Here is a 23,670-nt window from a genome sequence, read left to right as displayed (position 1 = left end):
CAAGCGTTTCAGGAGACAGAGTCGGCGATAAACACAGAAAGTGATGAACCTATATAGCCGCTATCCTTTACTTCTTCCTACCATATTACTGTACCTAGAATGACCCAGTATCTATCTCAATTGACTGGAGATTGTTGTCTAATCGACAGCAGGAGAAAGAATCACAGAATCGACACTAACCACAGAAGCCAGTCTATAGCCCCAATCGTTGCCCTTGGTCTCTTGCAGTATGGACCCATATACCTTACCCAGAATGGCCCAGTAGCTATCTCAATTGAGTGCAGATTGTTGTTAACGATTGACTGCAGCATGTGGCTGACTCATTGCAGGGTTTTATGGTGTGGAACGAACCCTCACTCTGCCTTTGAACAGCTTGCTATAAATGTTGATGGCCTTGATTTTATGGGTCTCTAGCGCAGGCCTGCTGCTTCTGGGGGTGTTGGTGGTCTGAGTCTGGGTTTCTGGGGGAGTTGGTGGTCTGAGTCTGGGTTTCTGGGGGAGTTGGTGGTCTGAGTCTGGGTTTCTGGGGAGTTGGTGGTCTGGGTTTCTGGGGGTGTTGGTGGTCTGAGTCTGGGTGTCTGGGGTAGTTGGTGGTCTGAGTCTGGGTTTCTGGGGAGTTAGTGGTCTGAGTCTGGGTTTCTGGGGAGTTGGTAGTCTGAGTCTGTTTTTCTGGGGGAGTTGGTGGTCTGTGTTTCTGGGGAGTTGCTGGTCTGAGTCTGGGTTTCTGGGGGTTGGTGGTTTGAGTCTGGGTTTCTGGGGAGTTGGTGGTCTGGGTTTCTGGGGGAGTTGGTGGTCTGGGTTTCTGGGGGAGTTGGTGGTCTGGGCTTCTGGGGGAGTTGGTGGTCTGGGTTTCTGGGTATGGGGGAGATGGTGGTCTGGGTTTCTGGGGGAGTTGGTGGTCTGAGTCTGGGTTGGTGGTCTGAGTCTGGGTTTCTGGGGAGTTGATGGTTTGAGTCTGGGTTTCTGGGGGAGTTGGTTTGTTTGAGTCTGGGTTTCTGGGGGAGTTGGTGGTTTGAGTCTGGGTTTCTGGGGGAGTTGGTGGTTTGAGTCTGGGTTTCTGGGGGAGTTGGTGGTTTGAGTCTGGGTTTCTGGGGGAGTTGGTGGTCTGGGTTTCTGGGGGAGTTGGTGGTCTGGGTTTCTGGGTATGGGGAGATGGTGGTCTGAGTCTGGGTTTCTGGGGAGTTGGTGGTCTGAGTCTGGGTTGGTGGTCTGAGTCTGGGTTTCTGGGGAGTTGATGGTTTGAGTCTGGGTTTCTGGGGAGTTGGTTTGTTTGAGTCTGGGTTTCTGGGGAGTTGGTGGTTTGAGTCTGGGTTTCTGGGGAGTTGGTGGTTTGAGTCTGGGTTTCTGGGGGAGTTGGTGGTTTGAGTCTGGGTTTCTGGGGGAGTTGGTGGTTTGAGTCTGGGTTTCTGGGGGAGTTGGTAGTTTGAGTCTGGGTTTCTGGGGGAGTTGGTGGTCTGCGTCCGGGTTTCTTGTGGAAAGTCCTATGACAAATGTATGTGTAAAATCCGCCATACAAAGACACTTTGATTGATGCAGGTGTGTAATTGGTTTGAGGGTGTACCTTGTGATTACGGCACATCAGATGAGAACACTGTATGCTTACTGTTTCTCTCCCTGTTGCTGTAGATCAGCTGGACCGTCTCTCCTCTTATATTTATTGTATTTGTGTGATTAGATACATGTTCACATGGCCTAGACTAGAGAAAGCTTTATGGCATGCACTCCAAAGCATTTGTAAAGCATTGTGGCTTCCTCCTTATCTCAAAACCTGCTGGCTTCTGGGGCCTGTTCAGGAGAGTGCAAAGTTAAAGCCTATGGTGTCGTTATGTAACTCTTCCTTACTGTAGCTTTTAGACAATATCCATCCTTTCCTCCCCATACCGTCTGGTCATCCCAAACACCAACACTGACAAATTCAATTGCAATTGCCCTCAGGTCATAGGCTTTAAAGTGTATTGTAGATAATAGTTTGTCAACCCCTGCATGGATGGACGTACTTTACCGGTAACACTTTACTTGACACCCAGTGTCATAACACATTATGACATGTCATAGGTCTGTCATGACCCATATATTTACATCTGTTGTGACAAATATTGCGTTATGTTATGTAGGTGTCATAACCAGCCATAAGTGTCACGAACTTTCCTTTTGTTTTCAAGTTTGTTTCTTAAATCCTTTCATGTAATGAATTCTTTACAGTCATGTTTTTTTCATCATATTTTAACTAACTTTCATGAAGCATTATGACCATCCTGTGTCACTTTAATTGGACTAAGAAAATAAACTTTGTCACTGTAAGAAGCATTGACCATCCTGTCACTTTACTTGGACTAAGAAAATATACTTTGATACTGTCAAGAACCATCATAATCACATAAGCCAGATAGGCCTATCACATACCTACCCTTATATCAGTCATCTGTCAAAAAGAGGGTTTCTTGTCCTGCTCCTGCATTCATCCCAGTCATCAGCAGAGCATTGGGGAAGGTGCATGACTGACAATCCATGTGTTAGCAATTACAATGATCATATAATATGGTCAATTAAAAAAAGACATGACAAGTAGGCCATGGTGTAATGGAATGTTTTGCCTTGTGTGGTAGGTTTTGTGGCATTTGACACGTATGCAGGTGTCATAACCAGCCATAAAATAACGCAATATGTGTCAGAACAGATCGAAATATGTCATGAGTGTTATGATCATATTATAACCGGTTATGACACTGTGTGTCAAGTAAAGTGTTGCCACTTCACCTTTCTGTCTACAACAACCAAAATAATCATGTTTGTTGCAGTCATGTTTTTTTCCCAAGACGGCTCTCAGTTCAATAGTACACTATGTCAAACCAGCTTATTGTTAATTTCAATGAAATTCCTTGATTTTGACTGGCATTGGAACTGGTGGACTGTGGGGGTGCTGCTCGGACTGGAATCTTGTGGTGGATGTCCATTAAAACTCAGGCGATTGGGCTGATGATATTTTATTAGATGAAATAGGATAAATGGTAAAGGATGGGTAATTCATCTGAAACAGTAAGCACATAACTAGGAACATCAAATTGCCTACAACATGGAGTAGGACAAATAGGGCTGGAAACACATGATAGACAAAATGTCAACCAAATGAAGAGGAGCACAGCACCTACATTTCAAACACTCATCCAGGTAAAGGGAGAACCAGGCAGGTGAGGCCATTTTATGGAAGAGCGTGAGAGGAAGTTCCGCCTTCTGTGGTAGACTGGCTGGTGATTGGTTAAAAGCAAGTCCATCAGGAGGTGTGCATCACATGGGTGCATCCATAAAGAGCCTATTAAATGGATAGAGGGGCTATGCCATAAACCTTCAAAGTTCCAGAATGTGGTGAAAATGGCAGCCATATGGGTCAGGGAGAAATCCAAACCAGTCTAATTGGAATGAATGGCAGGGGCATAATCCTGACTTTACTTATCCATGACAATCAAACTAAGGCATGTGATATATCAGTGTTATAAAATTGTCAACCTAAAAGTCATTTAATTATATATAGTTTATAACAATTGTCTATAAATAGCCTCTAAAATATATGTACACAGACCATACAACTTGTCTAAGTCCCATCATCAGCTGATTCTAGCCAGTGTATGTATGGCTGTGGATTGACTGCATCGTTTGGTTGGAATGTAGGCAGTGAATTTGAAAGGTTTATGGATTCATTCCTCTAAAACTGGATGGCTAGCTAACCAAAAATACAGTGCAGATACATTTTACAATTTTTTTTTTTTTTTACACAATTACTTATTACAACACTGGCAAACTATGGTTGCCCTACTCCCTGACCAAAATGGCTGACCTTTATCCCATCATAAGAAGGTTCCCACCAAACTATGGTTGACCTACTCCCTGACCAAAATGGCTGACCTTTATCCTATCATAAGAAGGTTCTCACCAAACTATGGTTGACCTACTCCCTGACCAAAATGGCTGACCTTTATCCCATCATAAGAAGGTTCGCACCAAACTATGGTTGACCTACTCCCTGACCAAAATGGCTGACCTTTATCCATCATAAGAAGGTTCCCACCATTCTAGTTTTTGGGGACTAATTATATGGGTGCCTCTCAATTGTTTTCCTTGATTCGTCACATCCTCTCTGCCTGTCTCCTTCTAAAAATGAATTAGGGAGAAGGTACAAGGGGAGGAACCTCAGATGACCTCCAATGCCTTTTTTAGGTGAGAGTCGACACGAGGAATCAATGAAATACAATTGAGACTCACTCCCAGACCAAAATCAGTACAAGTTGGAAAATTGAAGGAGTCAGATAAAACATGGGACAAATGAAAAAGGACAATAATCTCAACCAGTACATTACAACCCAGTAAAGTATAGACCCGGAGACCAATGGTGATTAATGGTGGTACAAGTTGTGTTTATTCCATGTGATTTACAAGGATATAAATAATGACCAAAACGTACAAAATCTGTGTGCTGGAAGCCCAAGCCTATGTACATGAGTTAGTCAGCAGTGATGTCCCAGCCCTCCCCAATACAATCTCTAGAACCATAGATTTTATTTTCAACTCTGACCTTTTCATTTTGGTACCTTGTCTCCAGTGCGGCAAATATTTGATTCCTTTATTTTTGTAAATGTTTTACTACATTACATGTATGAACAATGAGCTGGCAAAATATCTATGTACATTTAGAGAGGACTATGTATTCATCCAAAGAATAAAGAAATACTGTGGTAAAATATGACATCTGCTTGGAGTTATGAGTCTAGCCCCATGAGAAACAGATTGGTGTGTTGACCGGACACACCAATAATTATAATAGCTATTATTATTAATAAGGAGAGGAGCCATCTGAAACATTCACTCTCAGTATAGAACTATTATGCTATTTTTTAAAGGATGGCAATCATTCTCAAGCCCAGAATTTTTAATTTCAGCATATCATATAAAAATAATGTAACATTAAGACAAGAGTAGACAAGAATTGCACAAGAATAATCATAAGGTAATCTCATATGAAACATTTAAAACGTCCGGCATTAATCTGAATATTTCTTTAATTGGGATGGATGGTGTTTTGCTCAGGTAGGCGGAGCCATCCTTTGTGATGTCACTTGGCACAGGGCTCACCTGTTGCATGGTGGTCCGGCACGGCCAATTCTATCCACATTATTGTATTATTGACCGTTAAACAAAACTTCAACAAGAGGAAAAGAGCCAACCAGAAGTCCTTTACCTCGTCCCCATTCAAATACACACAGTTGTCCGTTACAGTCCAGACCTTGGGTGACCGTGGTATAGAGTTCAAAGGTCAAGGTCCAATTGAATGCAGAACAGGGGCTAGAGTTGTGGCTGCTTCAATGAAAGTCTACATTCACATATCTGACGGACATCTGTTACTAAGCAGTCCCTTAACTGTGTGTGTGTGTGTACAGATGTCCATGGGTCCAATGTTTGTGGTTTGTGGGAAGATGTCCTCGTTTTGTAATCAACCTTAAACACCAAGTTCGTTAGAGAGTGTCCATGTTAGTAGTCCTTTGACACAGAGACAGAAGGGTCCACATTTGTAGTCCTTTTTGCATTGTGTGTGAGGGTCCATGTTTAAGGCTGGCTACATTCTTTGCATTCCACAGTAATAGACATGGGCGTCCGGCATTGCCCTGCGAATGAGATCACACCACTTATCCAGAGAGTCCCCAAACCCCGCCTCCTATCCACTGGCCCCGCCCCTCCCTCGTTACCAGTCAGTCCAAAATGGACTCCATGCGCCTCACAAGCTAAACCTTTTCAGCATTTCCCAACAAAACAAGTATAGAAAGAAAATGATGAATCTAATAATAACCTATTTTAAACAAATTAAATCTGGACACAGGTATAGCGTGTGGTTTAAAAACTATTCCGTCCTGTGTCAAAGGTCAATTAGTCTCAAATAAACAAACAAAGCTTTGCCACTCAAAAATCTCTCTCAATATGTCTAAAAAAAATAATCTGCTGTAAAAATCAAAGACTGATATATGATAAAAACAGGAGTCTGTTGAACTAGCAACTTTTTATTTTTAAAGTAACATTTGCTACATCATCTCTCAGCAGTCCATTATCCTCTCCAACTAGATGGAACTGATAAACAAATGTCCCTCCACTTTCCTCTGGGTTGCCGGTACTGGACAACAAAATCCCCCAAAACATCAACACGCAAACCTAGTGCTGGAGAATTGGCTTTGCTCTAAAAACCAACAAAGACTGTTAGGGGTGGGGTTCTTAGCAGCATAATGGTCTAGATATTCTCATTCAGCTTGTCGAAGGGGTGAAAAGAGAGAGACAAAAAAGAAAAGCGAGGAGCGGAGGAACAGCAGTAGGAAGAGGAAAAACATGAGATATAACCAAATGGTTCCACCCCCCCAGTCAGGAAAAAAAATAAGAGTGATTGACTGACCAACCAACCAACTGACTGCCTGACACATAGGAGGGGAGGGCTGACCATGGAAAATGGAAAAATAGAACTGACTGTTGCCCCCTACAGGTCTAGACAGAGAGGTGCACCATCACCCCAAGGGTAAAAGTTCATGCTCCGCCCCTGCAGGCAGGCTAAGGCGTCAACAGGACAAGGAAAGGGAGGGTGGGGAGAGAGCAAGAGAGAGGAGTGTGTGAGAGATAGACACACAGCGCAGCGCCAAACGGCATCATGCAGAGGTTGCGGCGGAGCGGGTTTTTCGGCCAGTGAGGTCACACACGTCGCCGCATAAGAGGGTTGCTCGTGCCGTGCAGCTCCGTTGGGGGGCCTCTAGAGGGCCAGCTCTCTGCAAGGCACACACACAGGAGTGGACAGGCGGGTGGTATACGCTATTAGAAAATAGTGGTCTCATACTTGGTGTTCGCTCCTCTCTTGGCCTCCTGCCCTGGTTCCACTATCCACGGCACGTTGGCATGACCCTTCTGCTCCATCGACGCCTGCTCCATCTGAGAGAGGGAGAAGGAGTGAGAGTAGGGAGAGAGAGAGGATGGAGAGAGAGAGAGAGAAGGAGTGAGAGTAGGGAGAGAGAGAGGATGGAGAGAGAGAGGGTTGGTTAAACGTTGTCAGAGAAAAAATGGGATAATAATACATGTCAGGAGAGAGAGAGAGAGAGAGAGGATGGAGAGAGAGAGAGAGAGAGGATGGAGAGAGAGAGAGAGAGAGAGGATGGAGAGGGAGAGAGAGAGAGGATGGAGAGAGAGAGAGAGAGCGGGAGAGAGAGAGAGAGAGAGAGAGAGAGGATGGAGAGGGAGAGAGAGAGAGGATGGAGAGAGAGAGAGAGAGCGGGAGAGAGAGAGAGAGAGAGAGCGAGAGAGAGAGGATGGAGAGAGAGAGAGAGCGAGAGAGAGAGGATGGAGAGAGAGAGAGAGAGCGGGAGAGAGAGAGAGAGGATGGAGAGAGAGAGAGCGGGGAGAGAGAGAGAGAGGATGGAGAGAGAGAGCGGGAGAGAGAGAGAGAGAGAGGATGGAGAGGGAGAGAGAGAGAGGATGGAGAGAGAGAGAGAGAGCGGGAGAGAGAGAGAGAGAGAGAGCGAGAGAGAGAGAGGATGGAGAGAGAGAGAGAGAGAATGGAGAGAGAGAGAGAGCGAGAGAGAGAGGATGGAGAGAGAGAGAGAGAGGAGAGAGAGAGAGAGCAGGAGAGAGAGAGAGAGAGAGCGGGAGAGAGAGAGAGAGAGAGAGGATGGAGAGAGAGAGAGAGAGAGAGAGAGGATGGAGAGAGAGGATGGAGAGAGCGAGAGAGAGAGAGAGAGGATGGAGAGAGAGAGAGCAGCGGGAGAGAGAGAGAGAGAGAGCGGGAGAGCGAGCGGGAGAGAGAGAGGAGAGAGAGAGAGAGAGAGAGCGGGAGAGAGAGAGAGAGCGAGAGAGAGGATGGAGAGAGAGAGAGCGGGAGAGAGAGAGCGAGAGAGAGAGAGAGAGAGAGAGCGGGAGAGAGAGAGGATGGAGAGAGAGAGAGAGAGAGCGAGCGGGAGAGAGAGAGAGAGAGCAGGAGAGAGAGAGAGAGAGAGAGCAGGAGAGAGAGCGAGAGAGAGAGAGCGGGAGAGAGAGAGGATGGAGAGAGAGAGCGAGAGAGAGCGTGAGAGAGAGAGAGAGCGAGAGAGAGAGAGCGGGAGAGAGCGGGAGAGAGAGAGCGAGAGAGAGAGAGAGAGAGCGGGAGAGAGAGAGCGAGAGAGAGCGAGAGAGAGAGCGGGAGAGAGAGAGTGAGAGCGAGAGAGAGAGAGAGCGGGAGAGAGAGAGCGGGAGAGAGAGAGAGAGAGAGAGAGAGCTAGAGCGGGAGAGAGAGAGAGAGTAAGGGTCTGGGTCTGAGAGAACAGGAGAGAGGATGGAGAGAGAGAGAGAGAGCGGGAGAGAGAGAGAGCGGGAGAGAGAGAGAGAGAGAGAGAGAGAGAGAGAGAGTGAGAGAGGGGTCTGGGGCTGAGAGAACAGGAGAGAGAGAGAGTGACTGAGGGGTCTGGGGCTGAGAGAACAGGAGAGAGAGAGAGTTAATAGTGAAGAGTCACGATCACAGACTTCCACACCAACACTTAAATATGGAGGCACTTGCTTTAGGTCTGAAGATATATTTGTTGGCCTCATATCAACGTACGTATCACAATGTAGTTTAATGAGGAAAGAAAAGAAAACAGTATATAATATTACAAATAATCTCCGTACTCTAAACCCCACAACATCTTCCCATGGCTGAAAATGACTTGTTCAAGACCAAGCTATGCTCTTTCCCAGTCAAAAGTTTACTTTTCAACAACCAATCAAAATGCTCATTCTGGTTGCCGAGGGTGCTTTCCTTCCACCACATTGGTCCGTGATAGACTAAAAGATGATTTGGGGAGTGGGTTCCTACCTGTGAACACTGCAATGCTGAAACTGGAAGAATGTATGAACGGGCGCGCGCACGCACACACACACACACACACACACACACACGATCTGAGTGGAGTTGACAGAGGCAGGACCAACCACAGAGACAAACAAAAGATCTATAGAGTGATCAAAGTGTATGGAGACAAAACCAACAGAGAGAGCAGACAGTCGAGAGTAAGAAAGAAAGGAGAAGGGAGGAAGACCTGAAAGGGAACTTTGTGAGGGTGACGGAGGAGGAGTGGTGGAGGAGGAGGAAGAGGAGGGTGGAGAGGAGGCCGGTGGGGGGTGTATATGTGACCCAGTGACCAACGGCTAGAGGGGTACATGATGACCTATAGGGGGAGGAACACAGAGGTCAAAGGGGGCCTGCTCGGCAACAGCACGGCAACGACACTGAAACCGTATGGTAACAGTTCAGTAACGTCATAGTAACACCACTGCAATGCCATAACAACACAGCTGCAACGATGGTAACACCAGGGACACACCAAAGGAACACTTCATACAGGCAGAAGAACACACATACACACACAAGGATGATGTAGAGAAAGGAGGACAAGACAGAGGAAGATTAAAAACTAGGCCGTATCTGTCTTACCAGGAGAGAAGGAGGAGGAGAGGAGAGAAGGAGGAGAGAAGACAAAGAGGAGGAGGAGGAGAGAGCGGGAGAGAGTGTGTTCACAGTGTTCCAACACTTCCCACACTGCCCCTACTCGGATGGTATCGCGCCGTCCCAACCTTCGCTCTCTCTCCCCCGCTACTCTCTCCTCTTCCATCCTATCATCTCTTCCCTCTGCTCAAACCTTCTCCAACCTATCTCCTGATTCTGCCTCCTCAACCCTCCTCTCCTCCCTTTCTGCATCCTTTGACTCTCTATGTCCCCTATCCTCCAGGCCGGCTCGGTCCTCCCCTCCCGCTCCGTGGCTCGACGACTCATTGCGAGCTCACAGAACAGGGCTCCGGGCAGCCGAGCGGAAATGGAGGAAAACTCGCCTCCCTGCGGACCTGACATCCTTTCACTCCTTCCTCTCTACATTTTCCTCTTCTCTCTGCTGCTAAAGCCACTTTCTACCACTCTAAATTCCAAGCATCTGCCTCTAACCCTAGGAAGCTCTTTGCAACCTTCTCCTCCCTCCTGAATCCTCCTCCCCCCTCCTCCCTCTCTGCAGATGACTTCGTCAACCATTTTGAAAAGAAGGTCGACGACATCCGATCCTCGTTTGCTAAGTCAAACGACACCGCTGGTTCTGCTCACACTGCCCTACCCGGTGCTCTGACCTCTTTCTCCCCTCTCTCTCCAGATGAAATCTCGCGTCTTGTGACGGCCGGCCGCCCAACAACCTGCCCGCTTGACCCTATCCCCGCCTCTCTTCTCCAGACCATTTCCGGAGACCTTCTCCCTTACCTCACCTCGCTCATCAACTCATCCCTGACCGCTGGCTACGTCCCTTCCGTCTTCAAGAGAGCGAGAGTTGCACCCCTTCTGAAAAAACCTACACTCGATCCCTCCGATGTCAACAACTACAGACCAGTATCCCTTCTTTCTTTTCTCTCCAAAACTCTTGAACGTGCCGTCCTTGGCCAGCTCTCCCGCTATCTCTCTCAGAATGACCTTCTTGATCCAAATCAGTCAGGTTTCAAGACTAGTCATTCAACTGAGACTGCTCTTCTCTGTATCACGGAGGCGCTCCGCACTGCTAAAGCTAACTCTCTCTCCTCTGCTCTCATCCTTCTAGACCTATCGGCTGCCTTCGATACTGTGAACCATCAGATCCTCCTCTCCACCCTCTCCGAGTTGGGCATCTCCGGCGCGGCCCACGCTTGATTGCGTCCTACCTGACAGGTCGCTCCTACCAGGTGGCGTGGCGAGAATCCGTCTCCACACCACGTGCTCACCACTGGTGTCCCCCAGGGCTCTGTTCTAGGCCCTCTCCTATTCTCGCTATACACCAAGTCACTTGGCTCTGTCATAACCTCACATGGTCTCTCCTATCATTGCTATGCAGACGACACACAATTAATCTTCTCCTTTCCCCTTCTGATGACCAGGTGGCGAATCGCATCTCTGCATGTCTGGCAGACATATCAGTGTGGATGACGGATCACCACCTCAAGCTGAACCTCGGCAAGACGGAGCTGCTCTTCCTCCCGGGAAGGACTGCCCGTTCCATGATCTCGCCATCACGGTTGACAACTCCATTGTGTCCTCCTCCCAGAGCGCTAAGAACCTTGGCGTGATCCTGGACAACACCCTGTCGTTCTCAACTAACATCAAGGCGGTGGCCCGTTCCTGTAGGTTCATGCTCTACAACATCCGCAGAGTACGACCCTGCCTCACACAGGAAGCGGCGCAGGTCCTAATCCAGGCACTTGTCATCTCCCGTCTGGATTACTGCAACTCGCTGTTGGCTGGGCTCCCTGCCTGTGCCATTAAACCCCTACAACTCATCCAGAACGCCGCAGCCCGTCTGGTGTTCAACCTTCCCAAGTTCTCTCATGTCACCCCGCTCCTCCGCTCTCTCCACTGGCTTCCAGTTGAAGCTCGCATCCGCTACAAGACTATGGTGCTTGCCTACGGAGCTGTGAGGGGAACGGCACCTCAGTACCTCCAGGCTCTGATCAGGCCCTACACCCAAACAAGGGCACTGCGTTCATCCACCTCTGGCCTGCTCGCCTCCCTACCACTGAGGAAGTACAGTTCCCGCTCAGCCCAGTCAAAACTGTTCGCTGCTCTGGCCCCCCAATGGTGGAACAAACTCCCTCACGACGCCAGGACAGCGGAGTCAATCACCACCTTCCGGAGACACCTGAAACCCCACCTCTTTAAGGAATACCTAGGATAGGATAAAGTAATCCCTCTCCCCCCTTAAAAGATTTAGATGCACTACTGTTCCACTGGATGTCATAAGGTGAATGCACCAATTTGTAAGTCGCTCTGGATAAGAGCGTCTGCTAAATGACTTAAATGTAAATGTAAATGTAAGAAGAAGAAGAAGAAGAGGAGGAGGAGGAGAGAAGAAGAGGAGAGAAGGAGAAGAGGAGGATGAGAGGAGAAGAGGAGAGAAGGAGGAGAAGAAGAGGAGGAGAGTAGGAGGAGAAGAGGAGAGAAGGAGGAGGAGGAAAGGAGAGAGGAGGAACAGTAATCCACAGGTTTACACAGACATATAAGTGCTGCAAAATAATGACTGTGAACAGCTGCTGGTGGGAATATTAACTGAGTCCTGCAGCATGCTTCACTGTAGTTCCCTCCGCAGCACTACACAAGCCATTAACTACATTACCCACACACACACAACACAAACACACGCGCACACACACATGCAGGCATATGCTCAAAAGCACACACACACACGTGCACACAGACACACTTTCAGGGCAGGCGGTTAATGGTTAATGTAACAGCAGCGGAGTCATGCCATCGTCCATCTCTGTGACATGAGCACACACACAAACAAACACACACACACACACACACAGATGAGACAGAGGGAAAGAAAACTTCACATCTCCAACCCACTAGATAAGACAATTACAATTTTAGATAGCAGCACTACTATGACCACATATATTATATGACCTCCAACAGCACAGAGAGAGAGAGACAAAGCTGTCCCCTGACTCATTTTACCTGTCCCCTGACTCACTTTATCTGTCCCCTGACTCACTTTTACCTGTCCCCTGACTCACTTTTACCTGTCCCCTGACTCACTTTTACCTGTCCCCTGACTCACTTTTACCTGTCTCCTGACTCACTTTTACCTGTCCCCTGACTCACTTTTACCTGTCCCCTGACTCACTTTTACCTGTCCCCTGACTCACTTTTACCTGTCCCCTGACTCACTTTTACCTGTCCCCTGACTCACTTTTACCTGTCCCCTGACTCCCTTTTACCTGTCCCCTGACTCACTTTTACCTGTCTCCTGACTCACTTTTACCTGTCCCCTGACTCACTTTTACCTGTCCCCTGACTCACTTTTACCTGTCCCCTGACTCACTTTTACCTGTCCCCTGACTCACATTATCTGTCCCCTGACTCACTTTTACCTGTCTCCTGACTCACTTTTACCTGTCCCCTGACTCACTTTTACCTGTTCCCTGACTCACTTTTACCTGTCCCCTGACTCACTTTTACCTGTCCCCTGACTCACTTTTACCTGTCCCCTGACTCACTTTTACCTGTCCCCTGACTCACTTTTACCTGTCCCCTGACTCACTTTTACCTGTCCCCTGACTCACTTTCTGGAAGGGGACATTAGTACTGTGTTCTATACATGAGAAGCAAGCACAAATAGCACTTACCTCACTCATAGTATGCTTCCCAAATGGCACCCTATTCCTTTATAGTGCACTACGTTTGACCAGGGCCCATGCAATATATAGGGAATAGGGTGCCACATTTGGGATGGGACCATATTCATGAAGCCCAGTAAATCCACTTGGGAACACTATACACAATAATGCTTTTAAGGCTCCAGTGGTGTACAGTGCATGTCTATGGTACATCTAACTGTCCATCTAGGTCTATTTTAAAGATCCAGATACTGGAATCCAAGGGGAGGCTGTGGGGAGAGGAGGCTGACAGACAGGCACTGTGGCTGGGGTAGATGGCTCTGGCAACGTCTACCTGCGTGGGACTGGGAGAGAGCCATGGACAGAGCCAACGCTGAGAGATGCACACACACCCATAAAGCTGAGATGCGCGCGTACACACACACACACACACACACACACACACACACACACACACACACACACACACACACACACACACACACACACACACACACACACACACACACACACACTGTGAGCAGGGCTGGGCTCCACAGAGCTCTATGTAAACAGCCCTCATCAATCACCCATCGCTGTAATAGACTGCAGGGAGAGAAAGATAAAGTGGGTCTTTTACAGATCAAACATCCATCTACACCCGTGATGTAGTGGTCCGAAAATAGGTGGGTAAACTCTGATCGCAGTGAAAAAAGTAACGCTTCCTTTTCTTTCAATGCATTATTGAAAGGTGGGTAAAATGTGTTTACTTTCATTTACCCTCTACTACACCTCCGACCCGCACCTCCGACCCATACCTCTAACCCATACCTCTAACCCATACCTCTGACCTACACTACAAGCTCAGTGTGGCCAAGACACACACACACACACACACACACACTACAACCATCGATAACCACAACAGAGCACTTTGAAAAAGGAGTGAGTTAACGCTAAACACACCAACACACTCACAATAACATGCTAACACTGATAACAAAGCTAACAAAGGCATTGAAGGAGCTTAGAGATGTTCACTCTAATGTACCTGTACTGGAAACAGAGGACAGGTGAGAGGTCATGGGAGACACTATAGGCTAGTGGATGTTGATGAGAGGTGAGAGGTCATAGGAAAGGGAAGTAGTTGTGTGATGGGGAGGGTTGGCTGCAGTATTATGTGGGACTTATAAAGGCTTATGTTGACAGGTGAAAGGTGAGAGGTCGTGGAACAGCGTGGTATAGGAGCTTACAGTTGGTCTAGACAGTACGGTATGGCTCGCACAGGGGTGTTGACGAAAGGTGAGAGGTCGTGGTGGAGGTTGTAGTAGAGGGTAAAGGTTAAACGGAGGGTATAAACTAGTGTCATTACTCACAGACTTGCGGATGTTGACGCGGGGCTTGGGGACGGGCTTGTTGGGCTTGATGTCAAAGCTCTCTGGCAGAGTGGAGGAGCCATGGCCACTCTTCCTGGCCTGCAGGGCCAGCTGGTAGGCTACTTCAAAGGCCTGGCCCAGGGTCAGGATGATCTCATACGCCAGGTTCTGTTAAAAACACACACACACAAACACACACAAACACGCATGCACCCACACACACGAAATGTCATAAACACACATATACGCATGTAATGTTACGCATGTATGCGCACGCACTTACGCACACACACACGCAAACCTGCCATTTCATCATAACAGTAGTTCTCAAACCAGGAAGTAACTAATTAATAAAGCCACTTGTCCCCCTCACAGACAGAGGGTGCTGTGTGTGTGTGTGACTCACCACGTCGACCTCCTCACAGACAGTGTGTGAGACTCACCATGTCGACCTCCTCACAGACAGAGGGTGCTGTGTGTGTGTGAGACTCACCATGTCGACCTGCTCACAGACAGTGTGTGTGATTCACCACGTCGACCTCCTCACAGACAGTGTGTGAGACTCACCATGTCGACCTGCTCACAGACAGTGTGTGAGACTCACCATGTCGACCTGCTCACAGACAGTGTGTGTGACTCACCACGTCGACCTCCTCACAGACAGTGTGTGTGACTCACCACGTCGACCTCCTCACAGACAGAGGGTGCTGTGTGTGTGAGACTCACCATGTCGACCTGCTCACAGACAGTGTGTGTGACTCACCACGTTGACCTCCTCACAGACAGTGTGTGTGACTCACCACGTCGAAGGCAGTGAAGACATGGCAGTAGTGGTGGCTGGACTTGAGGTCTTTGGTGATGTAGGCAAACGTGGACAGATCCTCAGGATCCTGGGCCGCACATGAGATGTTACGGATCTCATGCTCAGCTATGATGTTCTAGAGAGAGAGACAGAGGGAGAGACAGAGAAAGAGAAATGGAGAGAGGGAAGGAAGGAAGGAGAGAGTGTGGGAGAGATACAGAGAGAGACACAGGGAGAGAGAAAGACAGAGAGAGAGAGAAAGACAGAGAGAAAGACGGAGGGAGGGAGGGAGGGAGGGGGCGGGAGGGAGGGAGGGAGGGAGGGAGGGAGGGCGGGAGGGAGGGAGGGAGGGAGGGCGGGAGGGAGGGAGGGAGGGAGGGAGGGAAGGGTTAGAGATCTTTAGAGAAAGTTTATGTGATGGAAGTTCAGACTGTTGATCTTGTGAAACCGACAATGTTATTTTTTGCTTCCACCCAGTGCTGTTCAGTTCTTACTCTCAGTAATGGTGCTTCCACCCGGTGCTGTTCAGTTCTTACTCTCAGTAATGGTGCTTCCACTCAGTGCTGTTCAGTTCTTACTCTCAGTAATGGTGCTTCCACTCAGTGCTGTTCAGTTCTTACTCTCAGTAATGGTGCTTCCACCCGGTGCTGTTCAGTTCTTACTCTCAGTAATGGTGCTTCCACTCAGTGCTGTTCAGTTCTTACTGTCAGTAATGGTGCTTCCTCCCGGTGCTGTTCAGTTCTTACTCTCAGTAATGGTGCTTCCACCCGGTGCTGTTCAGTTCTTACTCTCAGTAATGGTGCTTCCACTCAGTGCTGTTCAGTTCTTACTCTCAGTAATGGTGCTTCCACCCGGTGCTGTTCAGTTCTTACTCTCAGTAATGGTGCTTCCACCCGGTGCTGTTCAGTTCTTACTCCCAGTAATGGTGCTTCCACCCGGTGCTGTTCAGTTCTTACTCTCAGTAATGGTGCTTCCACCGGTGCTGTTCAGTTCTTACTCTCAGTAATGGTGCTTCCACCGGTGCTGTTCAGTTCTTACTCTCAGTAATGGTGCTTCCACCCGGTGCTGTTCAGTTCTTACTCTCAGTAATGGTGCTTCCACCCGGTGCTGTTCAGTTCTTACTCTCAGTAATGGTGCTTCCACCCGGTGCTGTTCAGTTCTTACTCTCAGTAATGGTGCTTCCACCCGGTGCTGTTCAGTTCTTACTCTCAGTAATGGTGCTTCCACCCAGTGCTGTTCAGTTCTTACTCTCAGTAATGGTGCCGGAGGAAAGAAAGCCTCTCACCTTGTTTGTAGCGTCGATGAACTTGACTCCCTTGTAGGAGACGGACAGAACAATGGTCGGGACTTTCTTCATCTGTTCTGTAGACTTCTGTAGAGTGGAGAGAGAGACGGAGGGGGAAAAGAGGAGTCTGAGTTAACATTTGATGTCAATTAGACTGATGGCCACCAACACAAGGCTAACAAGACGGTCTCACCGTCTCCCTTCACAGCAGAACGATAAAACCCTGCAATAAGAATCTATTCACAATATAATACAATTTTAGAGAGAGTGGGGACTATGGTTGCAAAACTTTCAATAAATTCCCCATTTTTTTTCAGCACTCCTGGGTTGGAGGATTCTGGGTTTACCACTTATTCCCTCCTGATTCCGTGAATCTTCAAACCGGGATTTCGGGAAAGGCAGGGAATTTATTGAAAGTTCTCGGAATTGTGCAATCCCAGTGGGGACAGATAGAGATGAGAGCTTATGAGATGAGAGCTCAACAAAGCTTATAACGAGATAGAATAAGAGGGAATTGGTGGGAAGAGAGAGAGAGAGAAAGATGAAATCAACACAAGCTTATAACTAAGCAGAAAAAGAGGGAGATGGGGATGAGATCACTGCACAGAGAGAGCCAGCCTATCAACACACTCTCCTCTTTACTAGCAGAATAAATTCCAATCTTCTCAAAGTTCAAAGGTTACCCCGTGACTTATGGAAAACAATGGGTGCAAATGACATTTTCAAAACGTATAGATTTCCCCCTTGGAGGCCCAATATAACTATCAGCTTTCAACCCATAAATATTCCTCCTATATTCCTTTCTTCTTTCTATTCCCACCCAGACTTACTATCACCCGCTCTAGTCTGACAGCAGCATGTTTCTTTCTATTCCACCCAGACTTACTATCACCGCTCTAGTCTGACAGCAGCATGTTTCTTTCTATTCCACCCAGACTTACTATCACCGCTCTAGTCTGACAGCAGCATGTTTCTTTCTATTCCACCCAGACTTACTATCACCCGCTCTAGTCTGACAGCAGCATGTTTCTTTCTATTCCACCCAGACTTACTATCACCGCTCTAGTCTGACAGCAGCATGTTTCTTTCTATTCCACCCAGACTTACTATCACCCGCTCTAGTCTGACAGCAGCATGTTTCTTTCTATTCCACCCAGACTTACTATCACCGCTCTAGTCTGACAGCAGCATGTTTCTTTCTATTCCCACCCAGACTTACGATCACCCGCTCTAGTCTGACAGCAGCATGTTTCTTTCTATTCCCACCCAGACTTACTATCACCGCTCTAGTCTGACAGCAGCATGTTTCTTTCTATTCCCACCTAGACTTACTATCACCGCTCTAGTCTGACAGCAGCATGTTTCTTTCTATTCCCACCCAGACTTACTATCACCCGCTCTAGTCTGACAGCAGCATGTTTCTTTCTATTCCACCCAGACTTACTATCACCTGCTCTAGTCTGACAGCAGCATGTTTCTTTCTATTACCACCCAGACTTACTATCACCAGCTCTAGTCTGACAGCAGCATGTTTCTTTCTATTCCCACCCAGACTTACTATCACCGCTCTAGTCTGACAGCAGCATGTTTCTTTCTATTCCCACCCAGACTTACTATCACCCGCTCTAGTCTGACAGCAGCATGTTTCTTTCTATTCCACCCAGACTTACTATCACCGCTCTAGTCTGACAGCAGCATGTTTCTTTCTATTCCACCCAGACTTACTATCACCGCTCTAGTCTGACAGCAGCATGTTTCTTTCTATTCCACCCAGACTTACTATCACCGCTCTAGTCTGACAGCGGCATGTTTCTTTCCCTTTCTCCCATTGTTAAGCTCATTATGCGCTGCCGCAGTGGGGAATGATGTGACTTCAAATCACTATCACCCTAGTACCATTATTCCACCTGTCAGGGATTTCATATATTCAACAGATCCTGTATGAATTCCTCTTCTCTCCCCCCCTGCTCTCACTCTCTGTGTTTCCTCAACATCAGCATATTTCTAGTGCAGCGGTTCCCTGTCAAGATCACGGGCTTATGAGGGCCGACAAACGCAGCGCTGCAAGACACAAAGACAGAAGATGGGGGAGCAGAGGGAATTACATATGCATATGGACCATGTTGATACTGTGTCCACAAGCATGGAAATATAGAGAGAAAGGTGAGATAGATAAGGAGGGGGGGGGGGGGTATAACAGGACGCAGGTACAGTAGGTACATCGAGAGCAGAGCTTGACATTTAATGACCCTTGAAGTCTGACAATAAAAACAACAGCATCAATTGTTTTGGCAGATCAAGATAAACCGAGAGAGGGAGGGAGGGAGAGAGAGGCTCTCTGAGATGTCTGCAGCATGGTGAGCTGCTCTCAGATGTGACCAAACAGATAAAGATGAGGAGAAGAAAGGACGTTCCGGGGCATGCATAGTACACATATTAATAGTCTGCTTCCGCACTTCCACACTGCAGTAACACGAGAGAGAGAGAGAGAGAGAGACAGACAGACAGACAGAGCAAGAGAGAGTGAGTTTTTATAAAACCTTTATTTTTTACTCAAGTGTTAACATAAATAATGACACACTGCCTTTTCAGAAATGAAACAACAAATGTAATTCCTAAATAAAAATAAATACATAACATATACATTCAACTTATTTCATCGGCAAAAAATCATTTCCCCTCCTCTACAAAAAAAAGCGCTCCTTCGTAGGCCCACTTCTCCTCAAATAATAGGAGATCTTTTACAGCTGAAAAGAACTCAAAATCTACTTTTATTCTTGCTTTCACTAATCCTTTAAAAACACATCTCACATCCTGCCCATATCCCGTTTCTATCTTATGTTTCCTACTCAGAAAAATTGACATCTTAGCTTGTCCCAAAATAAAATTTAACATTTGACATTTTCTTTTCTGTTGTTTACTATATTGAAACCCCAAAATAAAAACAGTGTTATTGAAAAACTCCCCTACAGCTTTAAACAAAGATTCCAGCATTTCCAATAGAGGTTTTATCCTCTCACACTCCATAAAACAGTGAAAAATGGTTTCTCTTATATTACAAAAAGGACATCCATCTCTAACATCTGAGTTAATAACAGATACAAAAGCATTAACTGCAATGATGCCATGTAAAACCCTCCATTGCATATCACCAGTACCCTTTTGTAACGGTGGCTTGTAACAGTGCCCTCCATGCTGGCTTTACCTTGTCATCAATGCCCAATTTTACCCTCCATGGAGTGTCTTTTCTATTTTTCAATTTATCTTTATTCAACACCTTGACACACCCCCTATACAAGTCCTTCCCATTCACCTCATCCAAACCCACCTCCTCCAACCCTCTCAAATCCAGCAATAACGCCTTTCTTTCTGACTCTGGGATATTTGGTGTAATCCCTAGTCTTGGAAATGAGACGTCTTCATCTTGTACCTTCTTCTTGTGGCTACTATCAACCAGAAATAAAGCCTTCTTTAAACCTAATCCTCCAACCCGTTGTAATATAAGACCTGCCACCCCTCTCCACACCACATTTTCCGGTCCATAAAGCAACCTTTGAATAAACTGAAACCGGAAAGCAGCAACCCTACTAGCAAGATGTACAAGACCTTGTCCCCCCTCTTCTTTTGACAAATACAAAACACTTTGTGGAACCCAGTGATATTTATCCCAAAAGAAATCCACAATAAATGCCTGTATCTTAGCCAGAAGGCCAGATGGTGGTTCTAAAACTGACAACCGATGCCACAGTGCAGAGGCAATCACATTGTTAACTATAATAGTGCGCCGCCTATATGACATACGAGATAATAACCAACGCCATCTCCTCATCCTCCCTTCCACCATTTCAACCACCCCACTCCAATTTTTTTTCCATAGTCCCCTCATCTCCTAGGTACACTCCGAGATACTTAAAACCTCCCTTACACCATTCTAGCCCCCCTGGCAAAGCCATGATCCCTCCAGACCATTCTCCAATCTGTAAAGCACAACTCTTTTCCCAATTTACCTTTGCAGAGGATATTCCCCTAAAACGATCAACCATTAGACTCAAGCTATCCACCTCCGCTTGATTTTTCACTAGCACAACTACATCATCAGCATAGGCTGAAAGACGAATAGGAGGAATATCCTCTGAAAGGCACACCCCTGCAATGTGACTTCTAATGCTATTTAGTAGTGGCTCTATAGCAATGGCATATAACATCCCTGACATAGAACATCCCTGTCTAATACCACTACACACTTTAAAAGGAGCACTCAAACCACTGTTAACTTTCAATACACTTTTAATGTCACCATATATCACCTTTATCATGGCAATAAAACCAGAGCTGAACCCAAACGCCTCAAACGTGTGCCATAAATATTGATGTTCAACTCGGTCAAATGCCTTTTCCTGATCAATTGAAATTAGACCAGCATCCAACCCAATAGCCCTAGAGACGTCCAAAAAATCACGAATCAGAGAAATGTTATCCCCTATCTGCCTGCCAGGAACACAGTAGGACTGATCCGTATGTATGATTTGCCCCATCACCTCCCTCAGCCTGTTGGACAAAGCCTTTGACAATATCTTATAATCAGTGCACAATAAAGCCACCGGCCTCCAGTTCTTCACCTCCCTCGGGTCACCCTTTTTGGGCAGTAGGGTGAGGACAGCCCTTCTGCAGCTTATTGGTAGTAACCCTCCGGTTAGACTATCATTAACTACTTCTAACCAATCCTCTCCCAACATAGCCCAAAAAGACTTAAAAAAGTCAACGGGAAGCCCATCAATGCCTGGTGCCCTTCCATTTTCCATGCCTTTTAATGCAGTGTATAAATCCTGCAAAGACAATGGTTGCTCAAGCTCAACCTGAGCTTCTGCAGCCACCTTTGGGAGCCCATCAAAGAACTGCTGTGTCACTGTTTTATCCTCTTTGTACTCACACTTGTAGAGCTCAGCATAGAACTCTACTGCCCTCTTTCTAATTTCACTAGGGCTAGTGAGCTCTTGTCCAACAGCTGATTTGAGACAATGAATAATTTTTCTTTGTCCATTCTTTTTCTCTAAACCAAAGAAAAATTTGGATGAGGCATCCATTTCAGATATTCCCTGAAACTTACTTCTCACCAGTGCCCCCTGTGCTCTGATACCCAGCAGGTCTGCCAATGCAGCTTTTCTCCTCTTGAGGGCCTGAGTATGGCCTCGATCTCCTGTGGTCTCAACCAATGTCATGAGTTCCACTATTTCAATCTCTAGGGCTTTCATTGATCTGGTGATATCCTTGGTGACATTCCTCGTGTATTGATTACAAAATGGTTGAATCTGGATTTTCCCTATATCCCACCACTGTTGAAGGGATACAAAACTGGCCTTTTGAGACCTCCACCTCTCCCAGAAAAAACTGAAACAGTTCCTGAAGTGAGCATCACTCAATAAAGTTATATTAAAATGCCAGTATGCGCTTTTGGGTTTTACATCGTTAATGAACACCACCTCTGTTATTAAACAATGATCAGAAAATCCCACTGGAGTTATCACACTTGATTTACAGACCTGAGATTGATGCTCAAAAACATAAAACCTATCTAACCTGGCCATAGAGATGATGTTCTCTCTCACATGCGCCCAGGTGTACTGCCTTGTTCCTCCATGTTGACTCCGCCAAATATCACACAGTTCATGTGTTACAATGAGGCGTTTTAAAAACGTCCTTGAGGCTATATGAGGTTCTTGGTGATTTCTATCTAAATCACTAACTGTGCAGTTAAAATCCCCAGCAATAAATAAATAATCTTCTTTGTTACATTTCTCAATGGTATTTGATAATGTCTCTAAAAAACATACCCTCTCAACTGTCACCACTGGGGCATATACATTTATCAGACACATAGTGATGTTTTCATACCTTGCTCTAACTTTTAATAACCTCCCCTCAACTACCTCTTCAACCTCATATGACAAAGGCAAAAACCCTTTTGAGAACAAGATAACCACACCCCCACTTTTTGAGTTTTTATGACTACACACCACTGTCCCCCCCCACTCCTGTTGCCACATAACTTCATTTTCCAAATTACTATGCGTTTCTTGTAGAAAATTTATGTCACTTCCCTTTCCCCTAATTAACTCATACACCATGGCTCTTTTTTAACATCTCTTGCCCCACTTACGTTTAAAGAAGAAATCTTAAAACTGCTTATGGATGAAAAAATTATACAGAGGAAGATACAGCCACCACATCTCTTTACAGAGTTAAAACTGCAACTGAACTCTTTCATTTTCTTTAGAATTTACATCACTTATCACTCTCGTGACCACTTTCTTGAGTCTTTTCAAACTTCCCCCTGTAATTTTAGACATCAGAAACTTTGCTGATTCAATAAACAATTAACGTTCAGGGAAAAATCAGTTACATTGTAATCCTGCATATATTTCTTCCCTTTTGTCAACTTCAGAAATTGACGTATCTTCTCGATCCCATACCTCCCTTCCCTTTTATCTCACTATATTGTTGTGACGCGTCAGATGACTCACTCTCGCTATCCTCCCCAGGAGAAAACTCCATCTCTACAACTTTTTCATCTTCAACTGATTTATCAATCTCTACCTTTCTCTTAGAATTAGACCCTTCACCACCCCTTAAATTCTTCCTTTTACTCCTTGGTATTTTGAAAACATCCGCTTCCTTTTCCGTTATTTCAATCTCCTCTTAACCTCCAATTTCATTTTCCAGCACCACCTCAGCGACGGCAGTCGCAATCTCACCTACTGTTTCCCCTCCCTCTTTGTTCTGATCTACCACAATTGCCCCCGTATCCACAATGCCTTCCTCTCCTACTTTTCCAACCACATCTGCCCACCTTCTCTCTTCCCCTGCACCCTTAGCATGTTCATCACTTCGCGCTCATTCTCGGGACAACTACGCACCAAATGCCCTTCTCTTCCACAGCCAAAGCATTTCATTGATTCAGTAGATGCATAGAAGACATAATCAAATCCATCAATCTTAAAGCTGAACGCTAAATTCAGTTCATCTCCGTCCTTTTTTAAACTCATATGCACTTGTCTCCTATGAGACACGACATGTTT

At 46.4% G+C, this 23,670-nt stretch overlaps 1 protein-coding gene across 3 annotated transcripts in view; it reads right to left on the bottom strand.

Moving 5' to 3' along the window:
- Positions 1 to 4,382: 4,382 nt before the first annotated feature.
- The window catches only part of anks1b (ankyrin repeat and sterile alpha motif domain containing 1B), a 414,498-nt gene continuing 395,210 nt past the window's right edge, over positions 4,383 to 23,670 (bottom strand). For all 3 annotated transcript variants that reach the window (XM_065008369.1, XM_065008370.1, XM_065008371.1), the window contains 5 exons: positions 16,595 to 16,681; positions 15,308 to 15,445; positions 14,508 to 14,675; positions 6,860 to 6,951; positions 4,383 to 5,654 (listed from right to left, as the gene is read on the bottom strand). In XM_065008369.1, coding sequence (XP_064864441.1) covers positions 5,606 to 5,654; positions 6,860 to 6,951; positions 14,508 to 14,675; positions 15,308 to 15,445; positions 16,595 to 16,681 — 534 coding nt within the window. In that variant the 3' untranslated portion in view covers positions 4,383 to 5,605. The remainder of the gene's footprint in view (positions 5,655 to 6,859; positions 6,952 to 14,507; positions 14,676 to 15,307; positions 15,446 to 16,594; positions 16,682 to 23,670) is intronic.

The sequence above is a fragment of the Oncorhynchus nerka genome, linkage group LG23, assembly GCF_034236695.1.
Source record: "Oncorhynchus nerka isolate Pitt River linkage group LG23, Oner_Uvic_2.0, whole genome shotgun sequence".
Taxonomy (NCBI): Eukaryota; Metazoa; Chordata; class Actinopteri; order Salmoniformes; family Salmonidae; genus Oncorhynchus; species Oncorhynchus nerka.
Note: the sequence above shows the minus strand (reverse complement) of the source record. Positions and strands in the feature narration are given on the sequence as shown.